At 41.6% G+C, this 15,078-nt stretch overlaps 1 protein-coding gene across 2 annotated transcripts in view; it reads left to right on the forward strand.

Annotated features, from left to right (window-relative positions):
• Nucleotides 1–15,078, forward strand: part of bcas3 (BCAS3 microtubule associated cell migration factor) — a 337,584-nt gene that overhangs the window by 119,722 nt on the left and 202,784 nt on the right. For both annotated transcript variants that reach the window (XM_031285400.2, XM_031285410.2), the window contains exons 21-22: nucleotides 109–305; nucleotides 704–801. In XM_031285400.2, the coding sequence (XP_031141260.1) occupies nucleotides 109–305; nucleotides 704–801 (295 nt within the window). The remainder of the gene's footprint in view (nucleotides 1–108; nucleotides 306–703; nucleotides 802–15,078) is intronic.

Genomic DNA, 15,078 nt, shown 5'->3' on the forward strand with positions numbered 1-15,078 from the left:
TTGAGAAACCGAAAACACTGTGAAACATGAGCATTGCAAGATTTCGGCCAGTTATGTTTGGAAGACTATAAAATCTCTCCTAACTAAGTTTTACCTTTGTATTATCAGGTGGAGATTGTGACCCATACAGGGCCCCACCGGCGCCTGTGGATGGGCCCCCAGTTTCAGTTCAAGACCATTCACCCTTCAGGCCAGACCACAGTCATCTCCTCCTCGTCCTCAGTCCTTCAGTCCCAGTGCCCCACTGATGTCCAACAGCCCCTGTTGGACTTCGACACAGACGACCTGGACCTACACAGCCTGAGGTACTTTGAAACTATCAAAAATAATCCACTCAGTAGTAAAAACCTTGATTTAGAGCTGCATTAGGCTAGATTTTAATGTACGAATACATACAATGTTATCAGCAAAACCCTCTTTGGAAGAGGGTTTGTAAAAAGATACATACACATTTCTTTTAAAGAAATTACAGTAGGGGGTAGTCACTCTAAATAATATATACATACAGATATCAATAAGAATTTTATTCTTATAATTATATATTTCACCATATAATCCCTCTAGTGTAGGCAACACTTACACTAAAACAACAACTCAAATCGTCCCCTATGGGTTCTGGAACTAGACCCAGTCAAACAGGCATCTGAGGCCCTTAGATGTCACTGTATGTGTGTAGTAATGTTCATATACTGTATGTGCGCAGGATCCAGCCGGTACGTTCAGAGCCAGTAAGCATGCCCGGCTCATCGCGGTTGGTGGCTGATCGTAGAGGACAGTCCAACATCATGGACGCAGGATCAGGTAGGAAACCTTTTTGGTTCGCTCTACTGTATTTGAATACCTCGTCTTCTGCTCTGCTTTTTCTATTTCAGCATTCTTCTACCTGTTTCATTCAGATGTAGTTCATTCTACTCTATCTCAACTCCATATGTTGTGGTGCCTATTTGGACCATTTTTAAGTCATGAGATATCATATACAGTATATATTTAATATTAATATAATAAATAATAGTAGCGGTGGGCGTCAAGCAGAACCAAAGGAACAACATACGGAATCAAAGATATGACATTTGTCTTACCTCAAAAGAAAATGTTATAGCAGTTCCAAAGCTAAAGGTCAACATCATTTTAACAACATGGTGCAAAGACTTTGTTAAACTGCAAAAGTGCCATTAAATATCATACAAAATTACATAGTGAGACTGCTGAGCTGAAATCACAGTGCAGCTGAAAAAGTATGAGTTAACTCTGAATTAGTTCAAAAAAACTAAACCTTTGCTTCTCAGCTATCATTACCTTAGTATTGACTCTGTTGTTCTTCTTCTACTTCTTGTGTTGAATAATGCTGATAGCTTATTACTCAATATGATTTCTACTGAGGACCTAGTACGGGTTAATACTATCACTATCACTAAGCACAAAATATTCTGTCACTTCACTTATTTTAATGGGTTAGCACTTAACAATAAAGTAACACTTAAAATAAACAAGTGGGAAATCTTAAAATAACTGGTATCCTCATTTACCCAAGGTTTTTAAAATGTTCACTGACATCCAATCTTTACAAAACATCCTCAAACGTGGCTAATGTTTTGTTTTTGTATTAAACATGCAAAAAATAACAGTTGTATAGGAAAACAAAAATCTAGAATTATAATTTAGATATTCATATACTTTGCATATTACTGTCTACTCTAACTACTACTAAAAGTACTCTGGTGACAGCCTGCTGTAGTGAAATGAGAATGAGTTTAAAGGTAAAGACATGCTGCTGTTGTCTAACACCAGCACAATCACAGTCAAGTGGATTATACTGTAGGTAGTCTTTTACACTAGCCGTTCAGCAGCTTTGCTACGTTCCACCATGCAGAGCTGTGAATGTTGTGCTGCATCCCTGTTGTTTTTCTTCCTATTGTTATGTGCACTGTGCCCTTATCCTGTAACTAAAAAGACTGTGATTGTTTAAATAGGCCTGCAAAGTCTAACAGCCATTGAACAGGATTGATTTCGTTTCAAGTGATTTTGATGTCTCTCTACATGTCTTCTTTAATCTGGTTACGAAGGCTAATCCAATCACACAGAAATGAGAGGATTTCCCCTTTAAAATATGTCTTTTTGTCTCAAAGTATAATGCTGTTACATGGGTTGTGTGTGTGTGTGTGTGTGTGTGTGTGTGTGTGTGTGTGTGTGTGTGTGTGTGCGTGTGTGTGTGTGTGCGTGCGTGCGTGCACGTGCGGATTATGCCTGGTATTCACTGCCAGTGTGGGTGAGGGAACCATCACTTATTGCGTGACATTGTATCCTGTTGCCTTTTGTATGATAAAAGAGATAAAGGAGCGATTGTGGCGTGTGTGGCATTATCTGCTGTGTCTTGTGACAGAGACTTCACTCATTTGATCTGCCCTCACACTGACAGATAGCCACTCCTGGCTTTTTCATTCGGGTGTCAAGGAATATTTACAGCTTGTGTCAGACACAAAAAAGTGTGTCACAAATAGTTTCACATATCTGAGAGTATCTTTTTCTTCTCCACCTGTCTCTGCTTTATAAACACATAACGAGAGGTGCTTTGCGCCGCACAAAACTGTAATAAAAACAGACCATTACCACTTTTTTTTTTCTTGTCAACTGAACAGGCACTAGTTTTGACCATTGTTCATCCACTTCCAATATAAAAGCTATTTTACAGCTTAATTGAATACATATTTATTGCAGAATAGATTTAATACATTTGATCCAAATTGACTTTATACTGCATAATACAGTAGGTATTCATTCTTATTTTTCCAAGTGGATCGAGAGTGATTGATTGAGTGATTGAGAGTTTTGTTTTCCATATTCTTATTTCTGTTTCAGAAGCTGTTCTATGAGTCTAGAGTGTGCCACTTGAATGAAGTTAGTTATATACCTTTTAGTCTTTAATTGTAATCAGTAAATACATATATAAAGCTATTAAAAATTGATTATATAAATGTGCATATATGATTCATTAATAATCCCAAGACAAAGGTAGACCAGTGGGATAAACTCGTATACGTTGGCTTTCACCTTCAGCCGTTAAACTACACCCGTGTCTAATCCTCTGACCTTTGCTTTCTTTCTCCTCCATCTCTATCCGTATCATTCCGTCTGCCCAAAATCGTATATCTGCGGTTCTTCTGTCTCCAGCCAGTGTCCTCAGTGTTTTAAGTTCCTTCACTAACTGGTTCAGAGCAGAGAGAGGCAGAAGGACAGAGCCAGGCGGAGGGATGGAGGTGATGCTTATCAGTGTGCGTGTGTGTGCGTAAGGAGTGTTCATTGTTGTGTCCTGCCACTGCCATGGCGCCGCCTCTTATCACACACACATATCACTTTTGTCTCACCCTCTGAGGACTTGTGTGTAGCAGAACTTACCAATATGAGTTTGAAGGTCTATCGCATCATTTCTTTGGATTGAAGGTGCAGACAATTATTACATCTCAAATTTTGACCAGAGTAAAACAATATAAAAGTAAAGTGATTACATCCAATTCTCGTTACAGGAAAAGCTGATAACTGAAACTAAGTTGTTAAATTGAGGTTGACACATTTCTGAGAACGTTGTAGCCTTTCAGGTTTAACTGATCGTAGATTTTGAAGGTTGATAACGGCAACATTTTTGGATTGGAAGTCATCAGAGACAGTAATATTGTGCCAATATTCAGTACTTTAAAATGTATACATTTTTATGTCAGGAAATTCCATTTTTAGTGATTCCTTAATTTCACATTGGGAGAGAATTCAGTATTATCATATATCAACTTAAAGTGGAATCATTTAATAATGATGATATGAACATGTCATGTCATCAGAGTTTTGTCTGATGTAATAGCTAGCAGTTGAAAGCTGTTCATTGAGTTAAACATCAATCTGTGTATTAAATATTGAATCTCCTATACACATAGGATATCATACACATCATAATATACAATATATCAATAATGGGAACAAAATCTAATTAATATATTGATTTCCTCCATAGTGCCCAACCCTAGTTTGACACTTAAAACAGTGTAATTAATACACATTTGCAATATTAAAGGTGGAAACTGACTTAATCAGTAATTACCACAGTTTTTGGCTGTACATACTGTATCTCACCTTTTGTCAACGACACCATATTATCAGCCTGATTGTACATTTTTAGTCTTCCCTTACAGAAAATGCACATGCGAAGTGCACATATTCACACTGCTAATTAAGCAGTTTGTGTACACTGACATTTATATGCCCTGTACGTAATGTGTTCATGTTGTGACATATGAGCCTGTGGCCGACTCATGTCTTCCAGCCATTTCTATTAGAGTAAAAGTGTTTCCTTCAGAGCCCTCAGGCCCAGCGAGGCCATAAAGCTGCAGTTTTCCCTACAGTGACTCACTTACAGTCAGTCAGTCTCCCCAGTGTCTGCTCCCATCTTATCTCAGCCCATACACTCTGCTTATCTCTGCCTTCCCTGAGGTGATGGGACGCCATCTGCAATGGGACACACACACACTCAGTGCACACACACACACACACACACACACACACACACACACACACACACACACACAAAAATGTATGTTGTACAGTGCTTCCAGTCATGGCTTCTTGACTCAGCATATCTTTCTCTATGGAGGGGACAGGGCAGCCCAGCACCAACGTTACTGTCTCACTTTCCACCAGTCGCAATATACAGGATCAATGTGTAGCTGTTATCAATACCCCCTATCTTCACCCCAAGCCTTGCTTTTGGTGTGTGTGTGTGTGTGTGTGTGTGTGTGTGTCTGTCTGTGTGTAGAGGCGGCTTCAATCCTAGCTAGACTACACAGTGGCAGGAGGTCATATCAAGAAAGAAAGAAAAGGAGACAGACCTGAAAGAAAGATAACACTGCAAGACTGAAAGAAAGAGTATTTAATCCTGTGTGTGTGTGTGTGTGTGTGTGTGTGTGTGTGTGTGTGTGTGTGTGTGTGTGTGTGTGTGTGTGCGCACACGCGCGCACGCGTGTGTGTGTGTGTGCACTGATAAATCTCCCAGTCCCCCTGTAGTCGTGTTTTGACTTTGCAGAGAAAGCCACCCTGCTCCAAAACAGGAAATAACAACAAAACCCCGTCTGTGGCATCAGCCATTTTGTTGTTTTTGTTGTTGTCATCTTCAGTGTGTGTGTGTGTGTGTGTGTGTGTGTGTGTGTGTGTGTGTGTGTGTGTGTGTGTGTGTGTGCTTACAGTACGTCCCTGTCTTGGTCACCACATCTCATTGTTTGTCTCCATCTGCGTGTGTATGATTTATCTGTGGCGGTGAATCAGTGATTGTGCGTTAGCTGGCAGCAGAGCAGAGCAGGCAGGATGAGATGGAACCGGTTTATCACAACAAGCTAAAGACACTTTAGAGAGCTACTGGACTTTGGCACTGGGCCCTGTTTCAGAAAGTGGGATGAGTGAAAACTCTGAGTTTGTTAACCCTGAAATGAGGAAATTCTCAGTTCTAAAAGAGAGGTAACTTAAACTCTGGGTTAGTTACCGTGATAGGAAAGAAAGACTGCCTCTGTGTAGTCTAGCTAGGATCAGTTACTGTGATAACTGACGCTATGAACTTTACCTGCTAGCTGGCAGGTTTTCTTCAACAAACCCTGACTTTCTCTCTGTCTCCTCCCTCTTACAGAGCCAGACACGCTGTTATATATTCTCATTGATTCCTTCTGTATCAAAGCGCGTCTCGAAGCACATTAATTAGCAGAGGTTTACTGCACAGTATGTCAAAATTAGAATCCTTGTTGGATATTAGTTTGCTCCTCTGGACTATCTGAAGTTACCGCTTTTATGCGCTATCATGTCCTTGAACATCCTTTGTTTGCGCACACAAGATCATTTTTTTGCCATTTTAGGCCACTATTTGAGAGGACAGCTGAAGACATGAAAGGGGAGAGAGAGGAGGAATGACATGCAGCAAAGGGCCACAGGCAGGAATCGATCCCCGGCCACTGCGGTAAGGGCTGAGCCTTTGTACATGGGGTGCACACTCAACCAGGTGAGCTACCGGGCCGCCCCCATATTCAAATATTACACAGCATCAAGTCACCCTCAGGACAGAATAAAACTTCTTTCCCTTTTTTTAACACTGTGACTCAGTGCACACAGACAGCTGTCAGTTTGTTAGATCAGTTCCACTATAATGTTTATTGCCGGGGTGCCCTTGTAGCTCACCTGGTAGAGCGTGCGCCCCATGGACCAAGGTGCGGTCCTTGCCGCAGCGGCCCAGGGTTCGATTCCGACCTGCGGCCCTTTGCTGCATGTCTTCCCTCTCTCTCTCCCCCGTTTCCTGTCTACAACTGTCCTATCAATTAAAGGCCAAAATGCCCCCCCAAAAAATTGTTTATTGCACATCATGTGTAATCTCTGTTTGAATTGTAAAAATCAGCATGAAGCTAAGCTTTAGACATGTAGGAGCGTAGGATCAATGAATAATTATCTCTAGTACTGATGATGTGATTGGTTGCACTGATGGTACAAAATTCCTATAAAATTGGAGATTATATGTTAATATTTCTGGTGAGCAGGTTCATGGTGCAGCTGCAGAATGTAATTTGAAAATAGGCTGCATATACTGTAGTCTGAACACGTTTTAACAGCATTTCAGGGACTGTGTTTAAATTTACTACATTTGTTGAAGTAGCTGAAATAAAGCCACTGAATGCTGCTAAGCCGAGATCCAAATAGATGTCTAAAATTTAAAATCTAGCAAGCTTCATTTTTGATGGCTTTTTTAATTTACCACGCACAAGCTTAACTCAGAGTGAATATACTCAGTGTTGATTGAACCAACTCTGATCGTCTGTCCTGGAACAGAAAACTCTTTCCCATCTCAGGGTTAGTCAACTCAGAGTTTGTGGTTAGACTCGGGAGTTTGTTAAACCTGCTTTCTTAAACAGGGCCCTGGTCTAGGTGTGTAAGTGTGTGTATAATGTGTGTCCAATATAGGACTCTAAATTAATTGAATTGTCATTGAAAACAGTGTATGACAGTTTTAGGAATCATTTGTAATGTAAACTAAGGCCTTCACTTCAAAACGCAGTATTAGTCTCATTCTCATTCTCATAGTCTCATATACTCAGTTTAACCATACATTTTTGCATCTGTCTCTGGCCTGCATATGTTCAGATATGTATGTGTATGCCTAGTTTTATACAGTCTTTGGTGTATACTCTGTTTGCCTTGTGAATTAGGTCTAGTGTCTATCCATCCATTAGCAGGATCCCGCAAAACACTGATCAGTGTCGGATCAGCAGCTATCAGCCATTAGCCACATCCACCCCACATTATCACAGCTCACTTACCTTCACTCACTCTGTGTTTGAGGTTGTGTGTACAGTATATCTGTGTGTGTGTGTGTGTGTGTGTGTGTGTGTTTGTTTTGCAGGGATTGGTAGTTTCACATAAAAAAAAAATCTTACTTTTGGTACAGCTTCAGTTCTACTCGTCATAGATTCACTGCTCAGATGGGAGCATGAACAGTATTCTTGAAAAATAAATTGTTTTGATAATGTTGGTGGAGAACTATAGCTATGTTTCCATCCACACGTTTTTATCCAAATTAAGTGATGTCGAATGAAAAATGCCTTATGGAAACAGTAAAATTCAGTTGAATTTCATGAATATCGACTCAAAGGAAATACGTTCGGTCTCATCGGATTTTATCTTGATCGATATACGACTTGTGATAAACGCTGATGGAAACGTTATTTGCTGAATAAATAATGAATTGCGATTAAGTTTTAGGTCATTTTATGGTTGCAACCCGCCACAAAACGAAGAAGAAGAAGTTTTAGTTAATTTCCGCCAAGTATTTCCGCTCTGTTTGCACTCATGGCGGGTGTCAACAAAGACAGATGGAAGTGGACGAACGAGGAGACGAGAGACTTTTTGAATTTAATTTATGAGCAAAATATAACGCTGTTGTTCCAACACCACAGGCCTCCATTGTCATCGGGCATTTACGTGCATCTGCATCATCATAGCAATGTGTTGATAGCATCGTTGTTTTCTTATTATAGCTTGATATGTCGCTATCAGCTGGCACATAAGCACTATTACAACTTGTGCAATATTGATCATTTGTTGGTAGATGGCGCTATCCATTTTGTCTAGCAAAACTTTGTTCGCAAATGTTTGCTTGAATGTTGTGCGATTCAGTGCGAAAATGAATGGAAACACCATAAAATGTCTCAAATCAATTCGATATACCAATTTGACCGCAAAACAGCATGTGACGTCATTACGCACAGGTTTTTATTCGCTTTAAAGCTGTTGGATGGAAACACACTTTCACCAGCTTTATTAGAGTTTTTTTACCGAACTTCAGATAATTCGATTGACAAGTGGATGGAAACTTAGCTACTGTCTTATTGTGACGCTCCAAAATCTCCCGTAGGTGTTCTGTTGGATTGAGATCTGGTAACTGTGAGGCCTGTAGAATATGATTGACCAATCATTTTCATCAAACCGTTAAGTGAGCCCTCGTGCCCTGTGTGGAAGCATCTGCGTTTATTATTTTTCTACACACTTTTATTCAACCTGTTCCTTTAATACTTCACCTGCCTGTAGTTTGCAGGACTAGTAGTTTCCTCATCAGGTATGAGGTTTTGTGATGCTATGAGGTGTCTGCTAAGAACAAATGTTGTCTTGACAAATTTGAATGGAACCAATGGCTGCCTTGAAGATAAAGAAAGTATTTTCAAAAATGTAAAACACTTCAGCATGCACTGGTCAAATATCAGTGTAATTGTAGAAGTTAGTAGTCAATGAACTAAATCATGCACCAACACTGGAATGTTTCAACCATTCTTTTATGTGAATGCCTGTATGCATGCACCTGTACGCATCACCAACACAGTGCCTCCTTGTCCCAGTGACCCACCACCTCTTTACCACCATCAGCACCACCCTGAGGCGAGAAGGGGCTTTCCCCTGCATTATTGTTCTCACAGAGGCTGGGGGAGAATGAAAGAGAGGGCTATGAATGACTGAATAAAAAGACGAGGATACACACACACACACACACACACACACACACACACACACACACACACACACACACACACACACACACACACACACACACACACACACACACACACACACTTTGCGTGCCATCTTTCCCTCCCTCTTCTCTCCTCCCCTTCATACTTGAGCAGCCATTTAAAAGACTAGGCACCTGTGCTGTGGTATTCTGTCTCTCTCTTTTTCTAATACACACATACCCCAGTAACCTATACCCCACAATTACCTCCCAGCCTCATAAAGGGCCCTTGTATTTTTGTGCTATAGTGGCCACACTGACAACAGTGACCGGGCAGGCCAGAAAGATGCCTGGCCATCCGATCTCTTTCTTAAAGACAAATACCCTCATTTCCCGTGACCCCCTCTCCCCACTCTTCCATTACTCCTCTCCTGATTTTATTTTCATCAATAGGCACCTTTGTCACTTTGCTGCCACTCTGCCCCACCACCCATCCTGTCCATAACCTCAGGGTGTGTTTGGTGACCCATTGGTTGGTGACAAGACATAGCAGCAGATCTCTGCAGCCATCACTGCTCCTTTTTTGTTTTGTCATCACCAGCAATCAGGCAAAGATAGATATCAGGAGGAGAAAGAGTGAGAATGATTATCTGACGGAAAATCTGAACGAAACGGAAGCAAACGAGTAACGCGAGTGACACATTTGAATATGGTTTACCTGCTGGTCCTGGAATTCCTGGAATAGCTCCTGGTGGTTTGAGATGTGTATTCCAGACGCAGATCAATTTCTCTTTGGATGTCAGAGAAGAACAGGGACTCAATGCCCGCTGATATGATCCTTCAAGTCTTGCTTGAAATGCAAAATTTCCATGTGGTCTAACAGTCCTTAGTTTTACATAAAAGCTTTGAAGAATGATAGAATTCTATAGCTCAGGGCTACTGTGGTAAACTTGTGCAGATAAAAACATATAGCCAGCTCTTGATAAAGGCCAGTTAAAGAATGAACACTTTCATTGTTTCCCAGTACTTATTATTGTTACAATCTTAGCCTGACAGTTGTAGTGACTTTTTTAATAGTCATCAAAACAAAATTCTAAATTCAATGCATAGCAGAAAGACACCTCAGCTTTCATATTTGTTCTGTGGTTACACAGACTTTTCATATCATCACCATTCGGCGTCACAATGTTAATGAGGGTTTTGAGGTCCCGTGAGTGTTATTTACGGTTGCAGCTATTTTTTCCTTATCGATTGATCTGTTGATGAGTCACTAATATAACTAGTGAAAAATGGTGGCACAAGTTCCAAGAACCTGTCTTTAACCCTGATGAGCTTTAAGGTATAGTGCTGTGTGTATAGTGCTTGTTCCAGCTCTTCATTGAAGCTATTTCATGTTAACACTGAGCAGAAACATACAGTATAAACCCAAGACTCTATGTTTTTATTGGCTGCACCATTCATTCAAATACAAACATTTGTAATAGTATTCCCTGTGCATCATTTAGCATGGCGAATTTGGTACCATTGGAAATGTTTGGACAACGTTTGGCTCCACAGCATGCATTTGAAATGGCAGGGACAACTGGGTTTAAGCAGTAAATTGCTTGTTTTGTCTGACCAACCAATAATAATGATATAGAAGCTGGAACCATAGGATGTTTGACATCTTTGCTCAACTGGAGCAGCACTACTGGTAACCAAGTCAGAAAAAGACAGAGGGTATTTGCTTGTCAAACTCATCTTAAATGTTTCTTCCTCTTAGTTTCTTTCCACCTCTTCTTTCCATTTTCTGTCTACACTCCTTGTATCTCCTCTCTGACATCTCTGAGATTTATCTTTCCCTCACTTTTAAGACTTCAGGAATTGTGTTAGCTTGCATGTGTGTGTGTGTGCGTGCATGCATGTGTGAGGCTTCGGGGACTACAGAGCGGGAATGGTTTAGCCACATGTAGGGATTTATGGCAAGTGAGTGCGTGACTGAGAGAGATCAGGGAGTGACATGGATTGATATGGGTGAGTGCTGATCAGGTTTTTGTACTGCTGTTATCTCCCCTCCTCTTTCTGTGTGTGTGTGTGTGTGTGTGTGTGTCTGTGTGTGTCTGTGTGTCTGTGTGTGTCTGTGTCTGTGTGTGTCTGTGTCTGCGTGTGCTTTTTTTGTGTTGGTGCACTTATAATCTGTGAGAGATGGAATGCCCTCCAGCATCAGTGTTATACAGCAAGTGCATGTGTGCCTGTGCTTCCATGTGACTGTGTGTGTGTGTGTGTGTGTGTGTGTGTGTGTGTGTGTGTGTGTGTGTGTGTGTGTTTGGTGCCAGAGGGCAGTAAAGACTGAGCAGCTGCTCTTTATAGTGACTGAACGGACACCAATGTGTCGGGCATCTGCCACGCGTTCACCCTACCGCCTACCCACTGGAGTGTGTGTGTGTGTGTGTGTGTGTGTGTGTGTGAGAAAGTGAGAAAGTGAGAGAAGCTGTGTTGGTGTGTGTAATCATGTCATTCTGTTTCCCAGTGATTTCATTATTTTGTAGCAATTGTAATGTTGTAGACGAATATAGATTTATGTTGAGAGGAAAACACGATAGTTGTGTACACACTTGCATGTTTCAGAACAGCGGTGTGTCCCAGTGTGAAGGATCAGGGGGGTTGTTGTTGGTGCCACCCTTTCATTCCCATGACCTCAATCTGTGGCGGGTGCTGTGCCAGGCTGGCCATCCTTCCATCTGCTGGGCCTGCCACAACTTCCCAGATGTGAAGGCGAAGTAGTGGAACAGCAGTAACCTGACCTCGCACACACTCTGATACACACAGGCACTAACCAGCCTCATCTTTTTGCACTCATCTGAGCAAGAGTTAGAGTTTGAACTCACCCAGACAGCCATATCTAAAACCTAAACTAAAACACACACTAGAATTTATAAAGCCAAAACTAATTCAGGTTTTCCTTTGTTTTATATCGTCAATTGAATATCTTTACCAAATGTTTTATATTTTCAATGATGCACTGATCATTTCACATTAAAGAACACTACCAGAGCTGAGATAAGAGAAAATAGGGCATCTAAATCGTGCTTCTCTCTGTCTTTTCCTTCAAAATGACATTGTTCCAACTCACTGCCCAAGTAAATGATTTTAAGCCCTTAAGGTACACATCCTTCATATATACACACACACACACACACACACACACACACACACACACACACACACACACACACACACACACACACACACACACACACACACACACACACACACACACCATTACCATTACTCAGGACTGTGTAGGTGTGTACCATTGATTATTTGTTACAATAACACCTTAATAATTTGGTTTAGGTATGGAATTTTGTCACCTGTGATTTTTGGCATAGCTCTGCTCATCATCAGCTTTATTGAGCCATAACTGAAAACACCTGTGTGGGTGTGCATGACCTATAAGTTAGTGAGGCAATGCAGTAAATTAGGAAAAACCTCCAACCACACCTGCATCTTTGTGCCTTTCAAAAAGCATAATGCTCAATAAATGGGCAGTTATATCATCCTGTTTTTACTCTTTTGCTCCATCTCGGCCTCCACCTAAATTCACCAAGGACAAATACAACACATTGTCATCACGAGTGACACATCTTTTCCTCGTTTCATCCTCTTGGCTTTTCTACTTTCCATCTCTTCCTCTTTCCTTCTTTCCAACTCTCTCCCTCTACACATTCCTCTCCGTCTCTCATTGACACTAACCCTCTCTGACAGTGTCTCCATGCTGTCGTGCACTAATCCACCTCTGAGAGGTGTTAAAGCACTTCCATACACACACACCCGCACGCACGCACACACACGCACACACACACACACACACACACACACACACACACACACACACGCACGCACGCACGCACGCACGCACACACACACACACACGTTGCTCTAGATCCCGTAAGGTATCGATCTGCCGTCCCGCTCCCTCTAATGGGATTCTTTACACCTAAGCATCAGAAATGCCTAATGTATCACATCACATCTGATGCAGTCACGCACACACAAACACAGACAGAGATAATAACTGAGCCTGGCTGGCAAGTGTGGCATAAAATGAATAGAGGATGAAGAGGAGAATGCACTCAACAGCATACTGCATGCATCTGACTACCTCAGCATTTGACTAATGTCACAGATGTTCAGACTATCTCTAGATCACATCAATAAACACACACACTCCAGTTCTCTGAGTGTGACTGTGGAATGGTTAATCTCTCCATTCTTATTTTTAAAGAAAGACGAGCTCTGTTTCTCTGAACCTGAGATTCTTCGATGTCATGGGGGAAAAAACAATAAAAGAGGTTGTCCTGAGACCTTAAACACAACAATCCTGTGCTTTAGTGGTAATTGTGTTACAAAGTTTGTCTGGAGGGAATATTTTAATACCTGTATCGATGTTGGCCTCAAAACCGGGTATCGGTCACATCATACTGTTTGTATCAGTATGTTATGGAGTTATTACTTCAAGTCAATTCTATAACTGCACAATGACTGCTACTGTTACTGACTCTGCAGTCGGGTCAAATGCAATATACAGCCATTAGTGGACTTTTGTTTTAGTCATTATGTGTCGTGTTTAATCATGGACACATGATGAATATGTTTCAGTTTGATGAATTATATAGCTTGTAAGCTAGTGTTTGTGATGCAACAAAAGCCAGGGTTTCAGAGGACTTTAGTGGTCCACATACCACTGTATGGGTGAAGGAGAAATATATTAATGCCTGTTCCAAATTTCTAATATCAGTTGCATCAGCTAGAAAACAAAATGCACTGTTAGCTTTCAAAAACCTTTTTTCTTTCTTTATCTTCATTGCCTCTTTCCTTCCTTTTGTTTTTCTTGGTGTCACCTCGGGGCTGACCAGGTGGTGCCCTACTGCAGGCTCATTTCCTCAGCAGGTGTGTGTGTGTGTGTGTGTGTGTGTGTGTGTGTGTGTGTGTGTGTGTGTGTGTGTGTCTCTTACTCACTTACTCACAGTCTGTGTTTGTGCATGCATGCGTGTAGTGAAATGTGTGTATGAGCGCACATTTACGTAGATACTATCTACTCACCTGCTCCTGCAGAGCCACAGAAGCAGCCATTGTGTGTTGATGCTAGCCAGCTCAAGACCAACCCCTTCTAGGCGACAGCAGGTGTGTGTGTGTGTGTGTGTATGTGTGTGTGTGTGTGTGTGTGTGTGTGTGTGTGTGTGTGTGTGTGTGTGTGTGTGTGTGTGTGTGGATAATATCAAGGAGGATATTGTTTGTGCCGGGGTGGGGGACGGGGGGGACAGAGGGTCAGGGAAGGAGGTTACAGCCTTTCTCTCCTCACCTGGAAATTATGTCCTGCTGCCATTTTAGTGGAGCGTGTTTTCAATCACTGCGGGAACGTGAGAAATGTCCGCTTGGGAATTCCTCCCCGACTTCCTGTCTGTCTCTCACTGTGTGTGTGTGTGTGTGTGTGTGTGTGTGTGTGTGTGTGTGTGTGTGTGTGTGTGTGTGTGTGTGTGTGTGTGTGTGTGTGTGTGTGTGTGTGTGTGTGTATGTGCGCGCGCGCGCGCGTGTGCGTGTGAGGGAGAAAGAGAGACAGATAGTGCCTGTTTTTGATTGTGGATGTGTATCAAAAGTGGCAATGACAAGTGTACTTTGCTCTCATCGCTATAGTACTGTAGTTATTTGCAGCACAGTGCCCCAATGGTTAGCACTGTGGCCTCACAGCAAGAAGGTACCGGTTTTTAACCCTGGTCGTCCCGGGCCTTTCTGTGTGGAGTTTGCATGTTCTCCCTGTGTCTGCGTGGGTATGTCTCTTTTCAAGTTACATTATATAGATAGTTATATAGATAGTTACATTATATAGATCTTGATTCGGGTTTGAAGGCTACACATGTATGTTAGAAAGCTTGCCATAACTTGTGCATGGTCTTTTAAGGATATGGGCATCTCTCTCTCTCTCTCTCTCTCTCTCTCTCTCTTTCAAGTCAATGACATGTAATATTAGTATTCTTTAAGTATCATGTCAAAGTGAATGTGTTTTTTCCATCCATCCATCTTCG

Source organism: Sander lucioperca, chromosome 5 (genome assembly GCF_008315115.2).
Source record: "Sander lucioperca isolate FBNREF2018 chromosome 5, SLUC_FBN_1.2, whole genome shotgun sequence".
NCBI classification, from domain to species: domain Eukaryota; kingdom Metazoa; phylum Chordata; class Actinopteri; order Perciformes; family Percidae; genus Sander; species Sander lucioperca.